Below are 20,271 nucleotides of genomic sequence, written 5' to 3'. Positions count from 1 at the left end.
TGTGCGACTGATATAGTTTTGGTACTGAAATTTAAAATCATAAACAACAAACAGATAAAAGAAATCGTGATTGTTTTAATCAGAAATTATGTTAGAATATTCATGCAAATTTCATTTACACAATTTTTTTCCACTCTGTCCGATAGTACAAGCTGTGAATTTCTGAGTTTTTAGCTTGTTATCTGAAAGAAGATGTGTGCAAAAAATCCTTTCAATATTAAATTTAAAGAAATTTAAATCGAATTTTGAAAAATTTGTTCCACCACATTATATTATCATCCATAAACAATATATGTAGAAAATCTCAACTCTTAACTTATCAGATAGTTGTTTAAAAGTAACTTTTAACAATAGCTATAGACATCAAGAGTGAGCTAAATAAAAGCTTATTATAATAGTAAAAGCGATGGGCGATTAGAATAATAAAACTCGAACAATCCAAAGTGCTAAGGTACACCAGAAGTATCCACTCAAGGTAAAATTCATGTCTATGCAATATGCAATTGACTATGCAATCGAAGAATATGTTACCTATGCGTAATGCAGAAAAATCTAACTAAAACAACGAAAACTGTTATAGTAAATGTGTTCTCAGTTAGCACGAGTATATTCTGATTACTGCAGGTTGAACGTGGTAAGAAAAAGTCTATAATGGGTTAGGAAAAACGATAGGCGATTGAAATAGCTGAATCTCTGTGGTATCTCAAAGTTCTGAGGTGTGCTCAGAAATATCTGCGTAGAGTACAGAAATATTTAAAGAGTATTGTTAGGCCACAGCCAATAAGCTACAAAACGGACGTTTTCATGGCTTTGACTGTTGGCAGAAAAGAAAAGAATGACAACACAACAGATTACTTGTGAATTTGTTGAAATAGTACAGCGAGCTTCGAAATTGGAGTTCCGTCAACATAAGTTTTATAGTTATTTAATTTTAGGGTCGAGAAATGAGAAATATCAACTGTGCTCTCGTTGGGAGGCAAACTACAGATATTCGGATTGCCAACCACGTGTGCTACCAATTACACCCAAACAGTAGGAACGGGAAGAGAGAGTGATAATAATTTCTCATAAGAGCGATTAGAAAGAGAAGAACGAGAGCCACTTCTCCAAAGTCAGGTGAAGATGAATTATCCTCCCTCGTTTTTTATTGCAACTACATGTACTATATGTTACATAAGGAATTATTTTAGTAACTTTATATAAGAGGACTATCTCTCATTATTATTTTAGATAGATATATAGATACTCGTGTTAAAAAAATAAGCAACAAAAGCTAAAAGAAAAGGTATGGGCGTAAAAAGGGGAATTAAAACATACAATTTACTTATGAGGTAGAGGTTGCATCGCCGAATGCAAACAGGCAATATTACACCACCTTAAAATGCAGTATTACACCACCTCTTATACTCTTTTCTGAACATTTGGAAGAAAAGATACGCAAAGAACAGACTGTTTTGTCATATGTCCGTGCTCAGATCCGATTGAATTGCTTAGGAATCTTTAGGTCGTAAAATTCAGAACTCTAGACTATTCCTAGCACACCCAAGGAGCTAGCAAGCGTCCCTAAAGAAAGAATGGAGTTTTTTCTAACAATATCTTTATAAAACGCATTGGAGAGTGAGATTAATCACTATCAGTTTTGCGTTTTTGTCAGGAAATATCAGATTCCTTGTTGAAATTTTGCTCTGAGTTCATATAACTTTCGCTACAGTCATTTATAATATTTTTTCCTCTTCTTCTGGAGAATAAAATCATATTTCATAATCATGTAATTTTACTTTTGCATTTCAGGACTTTGAAAATATACAAATTTTGTGCAAATTTCAGGCATCTAAGTGGAAATCTAGGAGAGTGAAGTCCATTTTTATTTTCAGCAGAGTATTTCAGAATATAATGTTGTATACTTAAATTCCTTGTAACTAACTACATCTTATGTTATGAAGCATTAAGTTTCATTTATTGGATGAGACTAATTGCGTCTGCTTCCGTTTCTCCGCCGGAAATCCATAATTCTAACAGAACGGCGGCTACCTTTTGTTAACAATTTATAGATATGGATTGGAATAACCGATGTGGCATTAAGGGAACGGAAAGCGGTTTTATTTTGATAAACTTTGTTGAGCAATATTAACTTATTTTATGTTATCAAGTTTAAATGTCAGGTTTCGACGTTAGAAGGTCTTTAATGGAATTCGAAATTTTTGAGAGGCTGTCTCGCATCATATCACCTTACGCTGACGCTTCCATTCACACTACCTGCTGACAATTCTTTTGCACGTGATATACTTACTATCTTTGTCTTCCACACTTGTAGAAAATAGCTACTGTCATTTACTGCAGAACAGGATATTTAATTCATGATTCAAACTAATGCTGGAGAAGCTTATTAAACTCAGTAATTCGAAATCAATGAACGAACTTCTTAATAATTCATTGTGCTACCTCACATTGCTGATAGTCAACCCATACATCACAGCCAATTTTATGGTCACCAGTGAAATGTAGATCGATTGAGGATGATTTTTTAATTATAAACCACATATGACTCACGGCCTTTGCGTAAGCCAGTGATCTATCACTTAATTTCATTTTAATAATACCCCTAGTTAGCAGAATATAAAACACGAGTACTTTATACACTGAGTGGATAAATTTTACTATACACAACTTTGGTGGGAACATGCAACTGACAAGAATGTATCTATTCAACGATGGTAAGATGTACTTGATGAATGGTATGTATCAAGGACTTGATGAATAGCATACATATTAGAACTTCAGAAGACGGATAAGAGATAACTGTCATGGGAAAAGGTACAGATTTTAATGAGCGTTTTCACGGATAAATTGTAAACGTTTACAGAGGCGAATATTCTATTTCAATAACTGGCAGAATTTCGGCTGTTTTACACCAATCGTACGTGAAACTTCCATACTTGTAAAGACTATGGCAGAAAAATAGCAAGATAAGCTCAAGGCGAGGGGCAAAACGTTTTTGGTTCTAAAGAAGTCTGTGTCTGAAATCGATAGAGAATTGAAAATGTATGCCAAACTAAGATCACTTTCCCCCTAAATTTAAATTTTACATTGGCATATGTCTCTTCCTATTTCACATACCTTAACTACTTTAAACACCTTTCAGCTGGATACCTAACGCAATTGCAAATATTGCTTTAAATCTAGTAGCAGAATATTTTTGAAATCTATTTGAAACTATTTAAAATGGAAAATAACCTTTACTAACGATTTACGCAGTTTATTTTTTCCCCGTTGGATCAAGCATTCAGAATTAACAATAAATTCTTGCAAGAATTTTAGTTTTCTAAGTTTAAATATTCAATGTCAAAGAGGCACTATTTAGTGAAATCAACAAATACGTTTTATTCCTACAACTAATTAAAAACTTACTATTTTACTGAAATAAATTAGCGCATGCTGCACCTCTATGGAAATACATCCATATTTTTCGCTTTTCAGGACTATTTTCTTGGCCTTTTATCGTGAAGCACAAATTTTAACGACAAGTTCTCAGTCATCAGATGAATATACTGCACTATGGCATAAATATATTGTAGAGTAATTAGGTTACTTTGCAAGAGATATGTAAAATATGCAATGCCCTCGCCGGGACTCGAACCTGGACCTCTCGAATACGCGCCGATTGTGCTACCGTTGCACCATGAAGGTACGCTGGAAGAAGGGGGAAAATGTATAACCCCCCTTTTAAAGAGCGACTGGTGATTAGGGGACTTAGTCGCCAAATCCTGGTGGTGACGAATTATTGACCGCCACCTTTTAGTTCGGGGGACACTGTAGAGTCATTATCGTTTTTTTGAAACAGAAACGTGAAAAAGGAGCAATGTTCTCGCCGAGACTCGAACCTGGACTTCTCGAATACGCGTCGAGTGTGTTACCGTTACACCACGAAGGCATGCTGGAAGGAGGGAGAAAATACCTTATAATATCAATGATTTTCTTTTTCACTGACCTTTTTCTTCGCCTTTTACAGTGGCCGACCGGCTAATGTCAAAGGGCCATCTTGATGAAGTCATCTGGCTCGTTATCCGTATTACACTTCTTACTCGTATTTCAACGAAACTCGGCTCGCAGAATATAGAAGCTTTGTAACTGGCTTGCGTATCATAGAAATGTAGGAATAAATATTTCTCATAAAAGAAAAACATTTTAGTATCTGAGAACTTCACATTGCGGTCGAAAATAGGTTTATTATTGAAAGATAAAAAATTTTAAAAATATTTGGCTTTTCATTTTAAATAAAAATATTATCTAAGGCTTGATTAACACAAGGGCAAATGGATTTCCATTTTCACAAAGGCCTCCAAAATCTTCTGCAATACTTTTAATATGTATTTTCATTTCTTTAGTTTTAAAACCCTAAAATTCAAGCAGGAGCAAAATTTTAAATTTTTTATTTTAATTTTCTTGTGCCTTTCTTTAAAAATTAGACACAGGATCTTTGTCTTGCACTCGGATTGGCAACGAAAATCATTTAGCGAAGAAGCGACGGTTAACACAACTTGCATGCCGATCCCTGCTATTGTGCGACCACCACGTTTAAAGCTCACGATATCGCCTAAATGTGGGAATATTTTGATTATCGTAGGCGCGATCCTATACTTGATTATTAAATTAATTAAATGTTTAACTGCATTATTTTGGTCTTATCTCTGTAATTTAGTTATTAAGGTTTGTAATAAAATCACAAGAATTTCTTAGCCTCCCTTATCACAATTTTTTTCCAGGGAAAAGAAATAAGACCTTGGTTTAAACTTACACTTTACACAACATATAATAAACTGAAACTATAAAAACAAAACATATAGAAAGGCGATAGAATTTATATTTAAGTAATTTTAAATGACAAATGCTAAATTATTAGCTTATTTCATGAAATGGTATATAAGATTCGCCTCAGTGATATTTACTACACTGAGAAGTGATCTACTACACTTTATGATAATTAGGAACTTTTAAGAGAGTTCCTAACTATCATGCCATTTTGTTATTAACATATCACATCGTAATAAAAAATATCATAAAAATAAATTTAGGATAATTATGATATCTTATCCGATTGTCTAATTATTATAAAATATTATTTTCACGGAGGAGTGGGCCTTTAACAGGTTTCGCACTGGACTTTCTCTTTCGTGAATAAGGCCTTAAAACTTTGTCTTTGTAGGTGATTAAAATTAAAACCTAACTCAAGAAGAATTTCAGCCTAAAAACAAGGGCGTTTGTTTTTAATCTTTCTTTTTTTTTTCTTTTTCTTTTGTTCTTAATGCTATAAGCAGAAAAATATCAATATATTAGAACTGTCGTTTGAATTTAAAAAAAAAAAAAAAAGTTTTCAATCTTTACCTTACTATAAAATTTCATCGTCATTATTCGATTGTATTGTAGATGCAGAGAATAAAGTATAGGAAAATTTATAGTTAAAAATTTTGCAATGGATGCATCATAGAGCATTTGAAACGTATTTTATTTGTTCTCGTATAATCCTTGTTGAAGAATATTATTTGAAAGTACGGAGAAGTAACTTTTTAAAATGATACATTACTTTTACGCACTTTTATAACGTCTTCAATGCAGTTTTATAATATCTAAGATAAATGTAACCATTGTGGATTAATAACATTGCTTTTGATCTTTATTTAGAATGCGCAGGATTTTATTGGTAGCCGAAAACATTTTAAACTTCAATCAGAACAATCAGATTCCCTTTACTACCCCAACTCTCACCCTTCCATTTTTGAACAAAGTTACAACTACTGTTTTAAGTTTTGAGCTTAAAACCCGTGAAATATGTCATAAACGAGTTTTCTTTCACAGTGAAACGCTGATGTCCGTGCAGACTGAACAGGCATTTTTGACACCTCGAGAGGGATTATTGTCGTTAATAAAACCCTGCCTATCACAAATTAAACTGAGTAAACGAAAATACATTGTTGCTCATCGATAATACTTTGCTTTATTGTTAATTGAAAACAATAATATCTCTTAAAGATGTTAAAAATGTCTCTTTTCTATATTTCGACACTATGAAAGGAAACTTGTTTATGGCATTATCTTGACTTCTGGTTTTGTAAGCACAAAGAGTGTCATCTGTTCAACTATACGGAGTTCTTAATAAAAGGGTCTTTTACACCCTTCTTACGATCTCTGTTTGATTAACAAGACATTGATAATTCCCTTAGTTCTTAGTCTCGGTGCACGATTCCCAAAAGAGAGAGACAAAAGAGACCAGAATATCGATAAAGACCATATCTCAAGAAAATCTCGTCCCCTCACCATCGCAAGCACGGCACCAGTTACTCTTATGGAGGGATTTGGATTTATTTTGGATACCATGCGGGCTGCCATGAAACCCGCAACCACTTTCGATGGCAGAACCTCGGTAACTAATATTCTTGAACAGTTAAATTCCCAATTTGTATTTATCCAGATAATAACAACCGCCGCTCTAAAAGGACAGACGTCTTAGTTGTTATAAATGCATTGGCAAATTTGTGTTGGGTGAGTCAGGTAACGACATCTATACATTTAAAATATTTAAAAATGCGCTCGTTTAAGGCGTTCCCATTGTAAAAGATAAGGCTCGAGGCAGAACTCGTTAGCAAGCATCAGTTTTAAGTCCAAGAGCTAACTGACTTTTCTTAAAAAAAAAAAAAAAAAAAAAAAAAAAAAAAATCAATCTGCTGTACGACAAGAGGCCTGATGATGAGATAATACAACTTATTTTGTATAGGTTGCAGCCTCAAATACAAGATTTCTTTGAATTGAGAAACCGAACGACACCTGAGAATCTATTTGAAATTCGAAAGCAGGTGTGAGGCAGAAAGTAAACGTATGGCAAGATATGGTGAGAGGCCAAATAGGCGAAGTTGTAGACCTGCACTTATGCGAAAGCCACAGTTTGGTCAGAACAGGCAGTTTGATAAAAGCAAAAAATTAAACCGCGAGTGGCGGTCCCCAGAGTGAAGGTCAAAAGAGAAAACAGGGGGAAAGTAATAGAAAAAATTTAAACTAGGCAAAGGTATTGAAGAAAAGAAGCAGCAGTTACTCCGGAGGCAAGAAAATGCACCTAAACTTCAACCGAATACCGTCATTGTTAAAAACTTTGCATTGCGAATAGTCCAGGTATTACTAGAAATGTCCCTGCAGATCCATTGTTAGACACTAGGTCTAAGTGTATTTTTCTATCGGAAAATGTTTTCGGCATATACTTTAGAAGGTACACATTGTTCGACGTAGAGGGAGCAAACGTTATTCCCGCTCAAAGCAAACGGTACACGTGCATAGGTAAAGAACACTGGACATTCAGGTTAAAAATGAACAGCGAAAGATCATATTCGTTGTCATAAAATGTCTCCAAGCGTCAGTAATTTTGGATACGGGTTTCTTAACAGCTGAGGGTGCAAAATTAAACATTCAGGAATCCACTCTGCAGGTCGACATGCAGAAACTAGAAGACATAAGAATATAGCCACCGTTGATTGACCTAAACCATTTAGCAGCGGGGGGAAAAAAGAAAAGTTAGAGAATTTAGTAAGTCAGTTTTCTTCTTTATTCCATAAAAAGCCTGGCCACACTCAGATTGTGAGCCATAGTATCGACACCGGAAACGCGGCCCCTCTAAGAGCAGAGCCCTATCGTTACGATAAAGTTAAAAGAGCTAATCATAGAAGGTCACATACAAGAGCTGCTAAGAAATAAAATTATAATTCCGATAAGTAGCTCTCACGCTAGCCCGGTGGTTTTATGCTGGAAGAAAAATAATCTCCGACCTACAGATTTTAAAAGCGTGTCGATTCACATTCGGATAAATATTCTGTTTATCCTCTTCCCATAACTGAAAAAATTATTCGCAAACTGAAATCTACTATGTATATGACTACTTTCGATTTCGCATCAGGGGAATACTGTCAAATTCCTGTAAAGACAGAAGACTTTCCGAAAACCGCATGTGTCACAAACTCGGGCGTTTATGCTTTTCTAAGAATGTCGTTCGGCTTATGCGCAGAGCTCTCGCGAATTTTCAAAGGCCATGGAGACTCTTTTGAGACCAGTCCTAGATAAAAGCACATTTATTTACCTAGATGATATAATAATTACTAGTGAGACGAATGACGAACACATTAAAGACTTACACGAATATTTTTCTCTTTTAAGCGAAGCAGGATTAAAAGTAAATGCCTCAAAGTGCAATTTCGCGGTTACAAAACTTCGTTATTTAGGATATAAAACATCGAAAAATGGTACTGAACCTGAAAACTAAAAAATAACAGCTATCAAAAGTTACCCTCTACCTAATACTGCAAAGAAATTACTATCTTCATTCTTAGAAGAAAGAAAAAAATATTCACTTTATCAGCCTTAGCAAGTACTGCTTTTGAACAACTCATATAAGCATTAATGCGGTATTAAAGTTTCCTGAAGGCGATGAAAACTTGGAACTGCCCGATGGCTCCAATAACGCAATGGGTGCCGTTTCAACTCAAACTGTTTAATTAATCGATTGCATATTTTAGCATAACTTTCAATCCTACACAGAGAATTTATACCGCTACCTGAAGAAAAACACTAGCAGTTTTGTTAGCAGTGCAGGAATTTAGAGTATATTTTAGCAAAGCTCCCATCTCAATTTATTCCGACCATGCAGGTGCGGGTCATTTGTACTCAGGAAAGAATTTATCGCCGAGATTGATTATATGTGCCCTTAAATTTCAAGAATTCAACGTAATTATTAAACATACTCCTAGGAAAAAAACGTGGTGGCATTATGAAGAATAAAATTGGATATCGAGTGGAATACAATAAAATGTGCTCTACTTGCTGCAAAAATCCTTAATTCGAGTGAAACTGTTGTTGCAGAATTACAAAGGGATCCCGAATATAAAGTCACTTGTGCTTATTTAAAAGATCCTGCTCATTTTGGACAACATATCAATACGGTAATCGGGAATAGAGTGGCGAATTATGAGGTTATCAATATTCTCTTATTTTACGTAAAACATACTAATCAGAATTACGAATTTAGGCGGGTTAGCCTAGTTAGTTTAAGGTTAAGCATCTTACAAAAGTTGTATGATTCGTCAATTTCAGGCCACTTTGGAATAAGGAAAACAGTACAGCGAGTTGGCGAAGCGGTATATTTTCGGCAATTGAAAAAGTTTGTAAACGGGTACATCAGGTGGCGGTATATTTGCCAGGTACTTAACGATGCTAATTATAAACCGACCGAGTCGTTAGATAGTATAAAAACTACTTTCACAAATTAGTTAACCGGAATAGATTTATTAGGTTCATAGCCACGTAGTGAAATAAATAAAAATAGATATTTACTCGTTCCCTTAGATCATTTTTCTAAGTGGGTAGAAAGAGTCCCCCTAAGAAAATCCTCGGTTAAAATTGTTCCAGATTTTTTTCTAAAATATGGAGCTTCGTTAAAAGTAATCGCGGAAAATTATAAATACTTTATTAGTCAAATATTTGAGAGACTATGCGCAGGGCTTCGCATACGGCATTTAGCGCATACGGCGCAGGTACCTTATCGGCCGCAGTCAAACATAGCGGAGCTGGTAAATAAGAATATAGTTAAAATTAAACATTGCTATGTAAATACCATAAGCTCTGAGATAGCTGTGTCAATGAATTACTATTCGCCTTAAGCTCCGCTAAACCTGACAAATTAAACGTTGCTATGTAAATACCATAAGCTCTGAGATAGCTGTGTCAATGAATTACTATTCGCCTTAAGCTCCGCTAAACCTGACACGACAGGGAAGAATCTTGCAGAATTATTTTTGGGACGAAAACTCATTACCCCGTTGAATAAACTATTTTTGTTCATGAGAGGGCAACGTCGGACCGCACCAAAGGTTCTACGGAGGAAGAGAACAGCGAAAGAAATTCCAACACCGCAGAGGAAGCCTCGAAAGTTTTAAGTTTTAGCTGAGAGGGCCAGGGCAAACTTCAAGTTCGAATTCATACAACATTCCCTAAAACTTAACTCAAGGTCTGGTTCATATCGCCAACATACAAGCGAGCAGAGGAGCTGGAGAGTTCTCGAGGAAGGAGGACAGATTCCACACACAGATCGTATTTTATTCTCGAGTATCAAGATGTAGAAACATCTTTTTACTCGGCTTCTGATAATAATCTGGGAGGAAAAGCAAGAGGAACAGTGAAGTAGGAGGTGTGGGAGGGAGGAGAGAGAGTCAGGTCCGCGCTAGCGGCGGCGAATGGGGGGTGAGGTCAGTGTCATTACAAGATGAAGCAGCGGGTGACAGACCGCAGAGTCAATTTAGCATGAATGAGTCAATTAAGGTTGTAATTCTTATGTAGGGAGGATGCGTCACATGGGTACCCATGTTTTTCACCGGGATGCGGGGAGTGTCTGAGGATGCTAATGAGGCTATTACTGTGGATTTGTACTGAACGAAAGAAGTTTGCCGCTAATCGTTTAATATACTCTTGAATAGGTTAAATTTGAAGGTAGGACAGATTTCGGGAAGGAGCCCAGTAGAGGAAACGGCACATTCAACCAAATTGTGAGTCACAGCCCCGGAGAGTAATTAGAGTGCAATTTCTACTCTTCGTGGGAGGACTTGTTTACCAAGCGGATGAAGGAGTTCCGAAAAGAAATGATAAGTGAAATTTATTTTTCTTCGCAGATTCAATTTCTGTCTTATACCGAAAAGTGCAGCACCTGCTATTTATTTTAAATTTTGCCCAAGTGTGGTCATTTCAGTTTCGTAGCAAGAAGCTCAGAATTTAAATAGCAATTTTTTCGCACTGATTTTAAATTAGTCTAAAATAGAAATTCTGTTTTAGTCTAGGAGACTGAGGAAAATTTGGCGAAATTGGAAACGAACTTTCAACAATTTATGAGAATATGATGTACGTTTCAAATGAATTTCCTTAAAATAATGTATTGTAAATGTTTCACTTAGTATGCTTTCGTTTTGAAAAAGTTAAAATTTCTGTGAATATATATGTTAAAATAAAGTAAAGGCTTCTAGTTGTCAGAATTAAAGTCTCACAGTGTGAATTAAATGTTTAGGCGTAAGCTAGCAAAATTAGAGAAAGTTAAGTTAAAAGCAAAAGCTAGCGGTACGCATGAAATTAAAGGTCAGGCTCTCGAGCAAACACCAAAGTTTAATTATTTATCTTGTTAGCAGATTAGACGCAGTTTTGAAATTAAGGTATTTTTGAAGTCTAGTGAGTCCAAGTTTCTAACATGTAAGATGTGAGTTAGACGGTAGCGTTCCTACACTTATGCAAATGACACTTGCTCATACATCACACTACATTTTACTGAAGAGCAGCGGGGAAGAGAAATTTAATTAGAATAAATGAAAATGAATGAAAGTTCTGATAAAATTGTATGAAAAAATACTTATGAAATGTTTAAATAAGAAAAGTTTCAGAACAGCTGAATCGAATTTAAGTAATGTAACGTGTTGAATTTTTCTGCTAAAATCGTTTTTCTTCCAGATGACGGGAAGGAAATCAGAAACTGATTTATAGTGACTGAAATTTGAAGAAAATTATTTTATGGAGATCCATTTCTTTGTCATATAGATTAACTTTAAGATAGTTGTATGTTCTATTGCTTGTAAGAAGTTGTATCATGGTTAGTTAAAATTTAAGATCTTTACAAGGTCGTCAAAGAGCTTCATTGCGATTACTTGAATTCTGGCAGGGAAAGTTGTAAAGCATTTAATTTTATCTAAGCAATTATTTTGTGTTACACATCTTTACTGCCAATTATCCCATTCCGTTTTCCTGCCAGAATGCTAATTTTACTTCGTGCCTATTTAAAGGAGGTAGAAAGCGATTTAAAAGGAAGTTTCAGACTGGCTAGAAAGAGCGCGTTTCTCCTGTTGAAGACCACGCTACTAATTGATATTCTATGTTAGCAGTTTGTCTTCGACGTTGCTGTATTTTCGTCAATACTGCTTGTCACACCGGTGTAGATTTGAGCCAATTCGCGAGCGAAATATTTCTGTGTAGCCTCTGACTAAATTCGTGATTTAGATATAATTTAAATTTGAATTCATTGCCTTTTGAGTTACGCCATAAATACTCGCTGGCTTTTAAACATAAGAAGTGCCTTCTGTTCTACTGTTTGAGTTCTTTATAAAAGAGTCTTTCACATCCTTCTTACGTTTCTGTGTGCATTCTAAGCATAGCGATAATTCGCTTAAGTCTAATTGTAGTATTGACTTAGTGTACGTTACCTAAAGAGTAACTCTACAAAATAACAGAATATTCCTTAGTTTAACACATTTTGTGTTTTATTATTCAAATCATTAAAGTCATAAAAGTCTAAGATAAGTTTTTTTTTCATCGCATTTATTTGGCGGCAGTTAAAAAGACAATCATTCGCATACAGAATTAAATCGCAGAACAGAGAAGTATAATCTTCATAAGCTTAAAAACATTCAAAGGTTTACCTTCAAATCAATAAAAAGTTTTCAGATAATGAAGTGGGAAATATATTATTTAGGAAACTGAAGTTATTTTAAATTTATAAATTATGAAACTAGATTAAACTTTATGACTGTAAATCTTTGATTCTTCATACTATTCGCTTATTGAATATATCAGCTTTTATCAAAAATTTAACTATCAGGTTTCAGTGTGTTCAGTGTATATGATATTTATTTACATTCGTTAAATATTTAAGTCAAGTTCTTCCCTTTGAGATTCAGAGTGGCATTTAGACTCTAAGACGACTATTGCATTATTTTGAGTGTTCGGGTCTTTCATTATTACACAAGATAATTTCGACATAACACTGAAAAATATTTTTATCAATGCTTTCCAAGAAAAATATCCACGATCGGATTAGTATTGCTTACTGTTGAAGAGATTAAAAAGTATTATATAATCTGAAAAAATGACCAACTGTATTATTTCCGAAGTAGGCTCATATTTTCAGAATTCACATCCATACATTACAGGCGAATACATTCATCAGCTAGTGAGGGGATAATTCTTGTTTCATAACATAAAAAATATCGTAACTTGGTTCAGATACACTGACTATTTAATCGAAGACTGGGAAAGAAATTTCTCGTAAACCTTTAAGTTCCTTTGAAGGAATCGGATAATTCCTTGTGTTTCTCAAATTTCTTAAAACTGTAATTTCATAACAATTGTGATTACTGACTTTCCAGATAAACACAGAAGTAATTAAAAAATTTTGCGTGGAAGTTTAATACCCAGTACATTATTCATCACTTATTTATAAGGTGGATTGATTTTTTAAATTTTTAGAAATTACTGAGTCAAAATCTTATATAAGTGATGCTTTTAGCAGCAGATTAAATCATACTGCTAAATCTGAGAAAATATATTTCGTTAGTTCGTAAATTTTTCAGCAATGGTTCATTAATCACTAATTCCATGAGGAAATAAATAAATACAGCCTCTGCCACTGTTTTAGTAAATTATTCTAAAATTTCTAACGGCATTGCTGATATCGGTAGCATTCTTCTTCATCTATCTGATATCAAAACTATTTAGATAAGTCTGAAAGCAGATGAGGAAAGACATCGCTTCTAATCTCGCTCAAAATCTCTTCATGCAAGCATTTTCTTTGAAAAAAACGTACTTTCGTGTACCACTTTTCATCAACAGATACTAGACACTAGGGGATATATATCTCCTGACAACGCCCTATGTATCTATAAATAGCTTTCCTAATATTTCCTCATCCTATTACTTACAACCTCTTAGCACTTCGATGCATTTTCTACAAGCGAACATAATGCATTTTCTCATTATTACTCAGGCTTGTTGTTAATTTTTGATAAGAGTGCCTTACGATTTGATGTATCGTCCTGTATTTAACATTACCTCTTTTCTAACCTAAAAGTGAAAAATAAAATCGGGAAGGAAAGACAATTAATGGCTGGTTGGGGAACGTAATCCATAACTTCTCATCATCCAGCTAACGAAAATGTGACAAAATTAATTTGTTAAAAGTTGCTTGAGAATGAAATACATTTCATTCGTTAGTTTTTGATTAAAACTTAAACAAATTTTAGCATAATTACTCTATTTATACTGCACTTTGAATTATGCTTTTTAAAATGTTAGTGATTTAAAATATTCCCATAATATGTTTCATGTAGAAAAGATGCTTCAGTATTTCTTAGGAACTGCTTTTTGATGTCGTAACTATTTATCAAAGACAAAGCGCAATTACTAGTTACAGGTTTCCGTGCTGAATTTTCGTCGTCGGCAGAAAGTGATTTAATATAATCCCTTTGTACGTGAAATTATATTTTAACGTGAGATTATATTCTATTTCATTCACCGACCATCTACCTAATACATTGTATATCTCATACTGACAATCACTACGTTCCGAATATAATAATTCACTTATTGAAATAAGGTATGGCATTTAGCGATCTGACTAGTTAAATGTCATATATGATTCAGTTTGTCGAAATAAATCGATAATCATCTATAATAGTGCTTAGTATAGGTTTCGTTTTATTTCGACAAAATGAAACTAGCAAACGGCAATAACTATGCAGTGCTTGGATTTATTTCTAAAAGAGCTCAGTTGCAAATAAGTATTCTTTTTCTATTCTTTACCTTGATTTTTTTCCAGTAATAAGCAAAACACTTCATTTGACACTAATCTAAATGATGAACCAGCAATGAAACATTAAGATATACAGAACATTTCAAGTGAAAAATTTACCAGAAAAATTTCAACTAAGTTTTATTTATTTGATTATAGCAACTAAATCGGTGTCCACCGAAAACATTGCGGCAAAGCATCGCGGACGAAAACGTCTCGGAGAAAACAACGCAAGGCGAAAACGTCGTGGCACAAAACATCGTACTAACATCGTACATCATACTAGTACAACTTTCGTTATACTTTTATTTTAAAGTATTACTCAGCACATAATTTAAATATCAAATGAGAAAATAATTGTTAACGAGAATAAAAATTTTCCCTTCTAATAACCCGGGTTATTAGAACCGACTAAAGAATTTAGATTTACGTTAGAGGAACAATGAACCTACTCTCTTTTTCTTCTTTTTGCCTGTTAAAGTTTTTGTAGTAACTAGTTAAATTACATTCGATATCACTGGTCAATAAAAGGACAAAGTTTTTGTAGTAACTAGTAAAATTACATTCGATATCACTGGTCAATAAAAGGACAAAAGAGACATCTTCTTTTCATTAAACTATAGCCCAATAATTAAACTACCTTCTCCTGCCAAAACAGAAAGAAATGTTTCAACAAGTATATCTTATAAGACAATTTCTGACACTGAATTTGGCTATTAATCCTAAGAAAAATCTCGTTGCGAGTTCCAGATGTAAACTGGAATGCTTTGTGTTCTCTTTATGTTCGTTTATTTTTTATTGACTTTACTTAATGCAAAAAATTGCAGAAATAGTGTTTTTGCGATATTTTCAAAGAAATCATTCTTTTTTGCTTTTAAAACAAGGAGTCTTAAGTGTTTAAAACTTAAATTTAGTCAAAAAGGCAAACTCGAGTCGGTATATATTTTGAATAAAATTTTATCGATGCCCAGAGTTTTAAAAATCCATATACTTGGAATATGCATTTCAATGATAAATTATCGATTTCGATTTAAAATAAAATGGTCTAATAAAACAAACGGAAGATATTGCTGCAAAAGAAATAACATGCAACTTCATCATAAATTCAGGAGAAAGATAAATATTTTTTTTTTCTTCCTTAATCCAATTATCACATTTCAGAATAATGTGTTTGAAAGACTCAGTCATTATTTTCAGATTATTCCTTTCCTTCAAAAAAGAAAAAAAAAAAAAAAAAAAGAAATAAAAAAGTTGAAAAAATTAATATTAAAAATCTCTGTTAGAAATTCCAGCAGCAGATCTCTTTGTAAGAGCATGCGAAAAACAAACGTCTCCTATATTTTTACTAAACAGATCAGCATTTTTTGAACCTCTGAAAACGCAAGTGTATGAGCTATTTTTATATTTTGGATCCGAAGCGTTATAAGGTATTTCTCCCGCCCTCTCAGCGTGCCTTCGTGGTGCAGTGGTTCTGCACGCTGGGCCGGTATTCCAGAGGTCCGTGGTTCGATTGCCGGCAAAGGCAATTGCTCATTTTTCATCTTGCCTGCTTCCAAAAAATACCTAATGTCTGTACAGCTTTATTCAACCTATAAAATGTAAAAAGTTTTTTGTAACTATTGCAAAAAGAAAAAGTTTCACTGCGTACGAAAACTCATATCTCTAAGACTTCACTGCGTACGGAACCTCATATCCCTAAGACTAATACTGTATTATTTATATAAAACTGAATATTCATTATTATATTGAAAGCGTAACTAGAAAACTCTAAGAGTAAAGGGCATTTTCTAATGTAGTCTGTCATATGCTCAGAAACAAAATCCGAAAATATAGTATAAATGAAAATTTACAAATATTTTTATAAAGAAGTAGGAATTATCACGAAATAGAAAAGACTAAGAGCTGTAAATATCCTGTTTGAAGTAATTAGAATATTTTGCTAAAATCTGAAACTATTTCTTTCATGAAAATTTCTTCCTTTTTACCCAGAAACTCAAATATTTGAAGATTTTATTTTATATAAATGATTTACTTTAGCATTAAAGCAAATGCTGAACGTACATTTTCATTTGCAAAAGCATTCTCAGCAACAAAAAACAAAATGAAAAACTGTAATTAATGCATAAAATACTTTAATAAATAATTAATATTACACTGTAGTTAATCGTACGTAATCAACTTTCACTTTCCTTAAGGCATTTTTTTGTCACCACTTCCGTAAAAGAAATGTTACAGTGCATAAAATTTTCTATCCCAAAAATATTAAGAATATTTAATAGCACTGGTTCGGGTAGATGAACCCTTAACCATCATAATGCGGTCTCACAACCCGAAGAGTTTTCCTATATGTTCCAAATTTCAAATTAACGATGAATTTATTATTAAAATACAACTTAAATTTTTATGCTACCAGCATTTCTAGATAGGATTAAATAACAAATCACCGTGCTTCAACTAAAGTGCGACTTTATCCTGTCGAGTGCAATGGTTTAATTAATTAAACCATTTATCGCAATGGTTTTAATTAATTAAACCATTGCACTCCGAATGGGGACATTGTTACTATCTTCATGGGATAGGAAAATATTATCAAAAATTAAAATACAAATCACCGTGCTGAAACTAAAGTGCGACTTTATCCTGTCGAGTGCAATGGTTTAATTAATTAAACTATTGCACTCGAATGGGAACATTGTTACTAACTTCATGCAAGAGGAAAATATTATCAAATTCACTGCTTGAGAAAGAGAAAGCATGCTCTATTTTAGTCCGAATTTAAGATTAGCAATTATTCTTATAATCTGAAAATATATAAGGGGGCGCAAACTTATACATAAATAGGCGTAAAATCTGAAAAATATGTATTTAAATAGAGTGCAAACTTAATTACAAAGAGAATTAGTATAATCAGACAGAAGCATAATTCGCTTATTGATCTCCGAAGATTTTATTTCTTTTTTTGGCTACCTGTACGTATTTCTGACGTACTCATGAAATAAACAGAATAATAAAGGTTATGTAAGGTAATCTGAAATAAATACTTTGTTTTTAACATCATAATTTATAGTATATTTCTTCTTCGAATCAAAAAATATATACTCATTACTATCAGCTATTTCTATTAAATGAATTTTGATAAAAGCGAATTCATATACTAGTTAATTCAAAATTATCAACAGGTTCATGAACATACAATTTTACTTACCTTTAACTGCATTCAGTTTGCTGCCCATCATCTGCTTGGCGACGAAGGCCGCCATGTTGTCCCTTGATCATCTGTAAATTTTGGGAAAAAATATTGATCAATTTTGTTTTTAAACATCAATTAAAAAAAGTAGTTAATTTATCATACAGAATAGCAGCTGTAAAGAAAACTTAACATATTTACAAATTTCTTGTCTGGCCGAATTAAAAAAATGTCGACAATTGTAGCATAAGTTATAAGCATAAACACGTTTCATTTCTCGTTTCTACACGCGGCGAGAGACGTTAAGAATTGCATGAAATTAAGTCACGGAGAGATGAGCAGACTTAAAAATAATCACAGTTTAACGTTGATTTGGCGAATTCTTCGAAATTGGAAATGGATACTTACCGATATCAATGGATGACACTACAATGGGGATCAAGAACAAGCTTGCAGCCTTGAGAGCTTATTCTCACTAATCTAATTTATTGCACAGCCATTTACATTTGTGAGGGGTTGTACTCAAATTGACGTTTTATCATTATTTCCCAAACATACATGCTTCAAAAACCCGTTATCACAAAAAAAACACTGTCAACCCACTTTATAATATAAAACGTGTTTCCCTTTTCCCCCACGCACATACACTTTAGTGCTTCCTGTGTTGCTTAAGAATCTTCTATGAAACTAAATTTAAAATAATATTTCTTGAAACATACTTGATGAGTTCAAATCCTGGTTTTGCTTTTATTTATTTAAATTAAACATGAGAGGACTTTCTACTAGATGAAATATTATTTGGCAGATTTCGGGAAGAGTCGTTTCATGGTCAAAGAAATTGTTCTTGTTTATGCCACTTACCAGAAACGGAAAAACTCAAGTAGCAAGCTCATTTCGATGCAGAACAGTATTTGGGTCAACATAGCTCATTCATTTTAACCTTCATTTCTATCCAGGCCGAAAAACATATATTTTTGACAACATATGTTTTTCCCAAATGCAACAAGTTGCTTGGCTTCTATTAGCTGAAGAACAAATTTCACTGGCAATATTTGTACTTTCCCCAGTATGTAACAAATTCTCCGGAATCGATTTAAAACATTGCTTGTAAACATTTGTAATTTTGGTTCGATTTTGGCTTTGCTCAGAAAAAATTAATTTTATTTTCCTTAAAGTGCATCTCAATTTCTTTTTTCCTGTTCGAATACTATAGCAGTTTAAATGTGTTATCGGAGAAACTTCCCAACGAAATAAGTTGATGGTCAAAGAAAATAAATTAAAATTAATAGTATATATACAAAAATCATATAAAATTTTCAATTTTAGGACATATGAACAATTAAACCATTTTTAGCAACATATTCTTGCAAGGAAAAAAAAATAGCACTCAAAATGCATATTTAATAGCAGTTTAAATTTTTAAAATATTAAGAAATAACAATTTATAATGAGGTACGTTAATTGTCAACATAACGCTTCGAAGACTTTTTTTGCTGAAATAAATATAATTAATCCAATTTTTAAACAACTGAGTTTTTAATTCCTTCAGCACTTTGCAAAAAAAGTCTTGTGCAGGAGAAATAGGAAGCTGCTGCCAATTCCTGAGGCATAAGATGCTTCAATTAATTTCAAAATTACAGCACGGTATTGCTTATGAGGACAACAAAATTATTCATTTTAAAGCACTATGATATCGTTGTAATTTGTTTTTTTTTTTCGGGGGGGGGAATAGCAAGTTTTCGTAAAATTTATAACATTAGCGTAATTAATACTATTTTTATACCATATATAACGTATCGCGGCCTCAGAATTTCTTTCTAATACTTTTACTTGTAATGTGATCTACATTAAAAGTTAAAGTTAAATGGTAATGGTAAATTTTCATTGCAACACCCATACTGGCTTTCATCAACTTTTCAACAGTTTTAAAAGTTTTAATGAAGCTTAAATTCAATAACTTTTAACAGGCCAACAGAGGATATTATTTTTATTTTTGCTCATCAACGGCAGAATGGTAAAATCGCTAAACACTGGTAGTTCGACGTGGGTTCGATTCCACGCTAACAGCCTGGCTACATGGGAGTTTTCTTGGTTTCCTCATGTGTAACGTGTTCCTAAGAGACAGTTCCTTCACGAAAGTATCTCCCCTCTTAAATAGATAGCTCTCGAGAGCTTTGGCATGATAAAAATAAACCAAACCAAACCATTTTTATTTTTTTTTAAAAAGCGAAATATGTTTACTGTAGGTAAGCAAAGTTCAGTTCTGAGAATAGCATTTCTGTTTAGTTTAAATATTTTAAATATGAGTGAATAAATGTCATCTTTTGATGAAAAAACTTTTATTTACGTTTTATATTGCAAAGGGTAGGCTATGAACTGCGCGAAATTTAATTCAAGACCCCATCCTTATCTAAGTGCCAACTCCTCTACAACGAACGATAGCTCCTCCTTATAT

The 20,271-nt window shown here is 33.3% G+C and overlaps 1 protein-coding gene across 8 annotated transcripts in view; it reads right to left on the bottom strand.

Annotated features, from left to right (window-relative positions):
* Positions 1–20,271, bottom strand: part of LOC118191648 (complexin-like) — an 81,375-nt gene that overhangs the window by 35,103 nt on the left and 26,001 nt on the right. For 5 of the 8 annotated variants that reach the window (XM_035362478.2, XM_035362482.2, XM_085810088.1 and 2 more), the window contains one exon: positions 17,835–17,905. In XM_035362478.2, the coding sequence (XP_035218369.1) occupies positions 17,835–17,889 (55 nt within the window). In that variant the 5' untranslated portion in view covers positions 17,890–17,905. Of the gene's footprint in view, positions 1–17,834; positions 17,906–18,009; positions 18,093–18,224; positions 18,306–20,271 lie in introns of those variants that run through there. The other 3 variants (XM_035362477.2, XM_035362479.2, XM_085810089.1) reach the window with 3 other exon arrangements.

The sequence above is a fragment of the Stegodyphus dumicola genome, chromosome X2 (genome assembly GCF_044657685.1).
Source record: "Stegodyphus dumicola isolate Sdum_Otavi_A_Nest chromosome X2, ASM4465768v1".
NCBI lineage: Eukaryota > Metazoa > Arthropoda > Arachnida > Araneae > Eresidae > Stegodyphus > Stegodyphus dumicola.
This window is presented reverse-complemented; position numbering and strand designations above follow the sequence as displayed.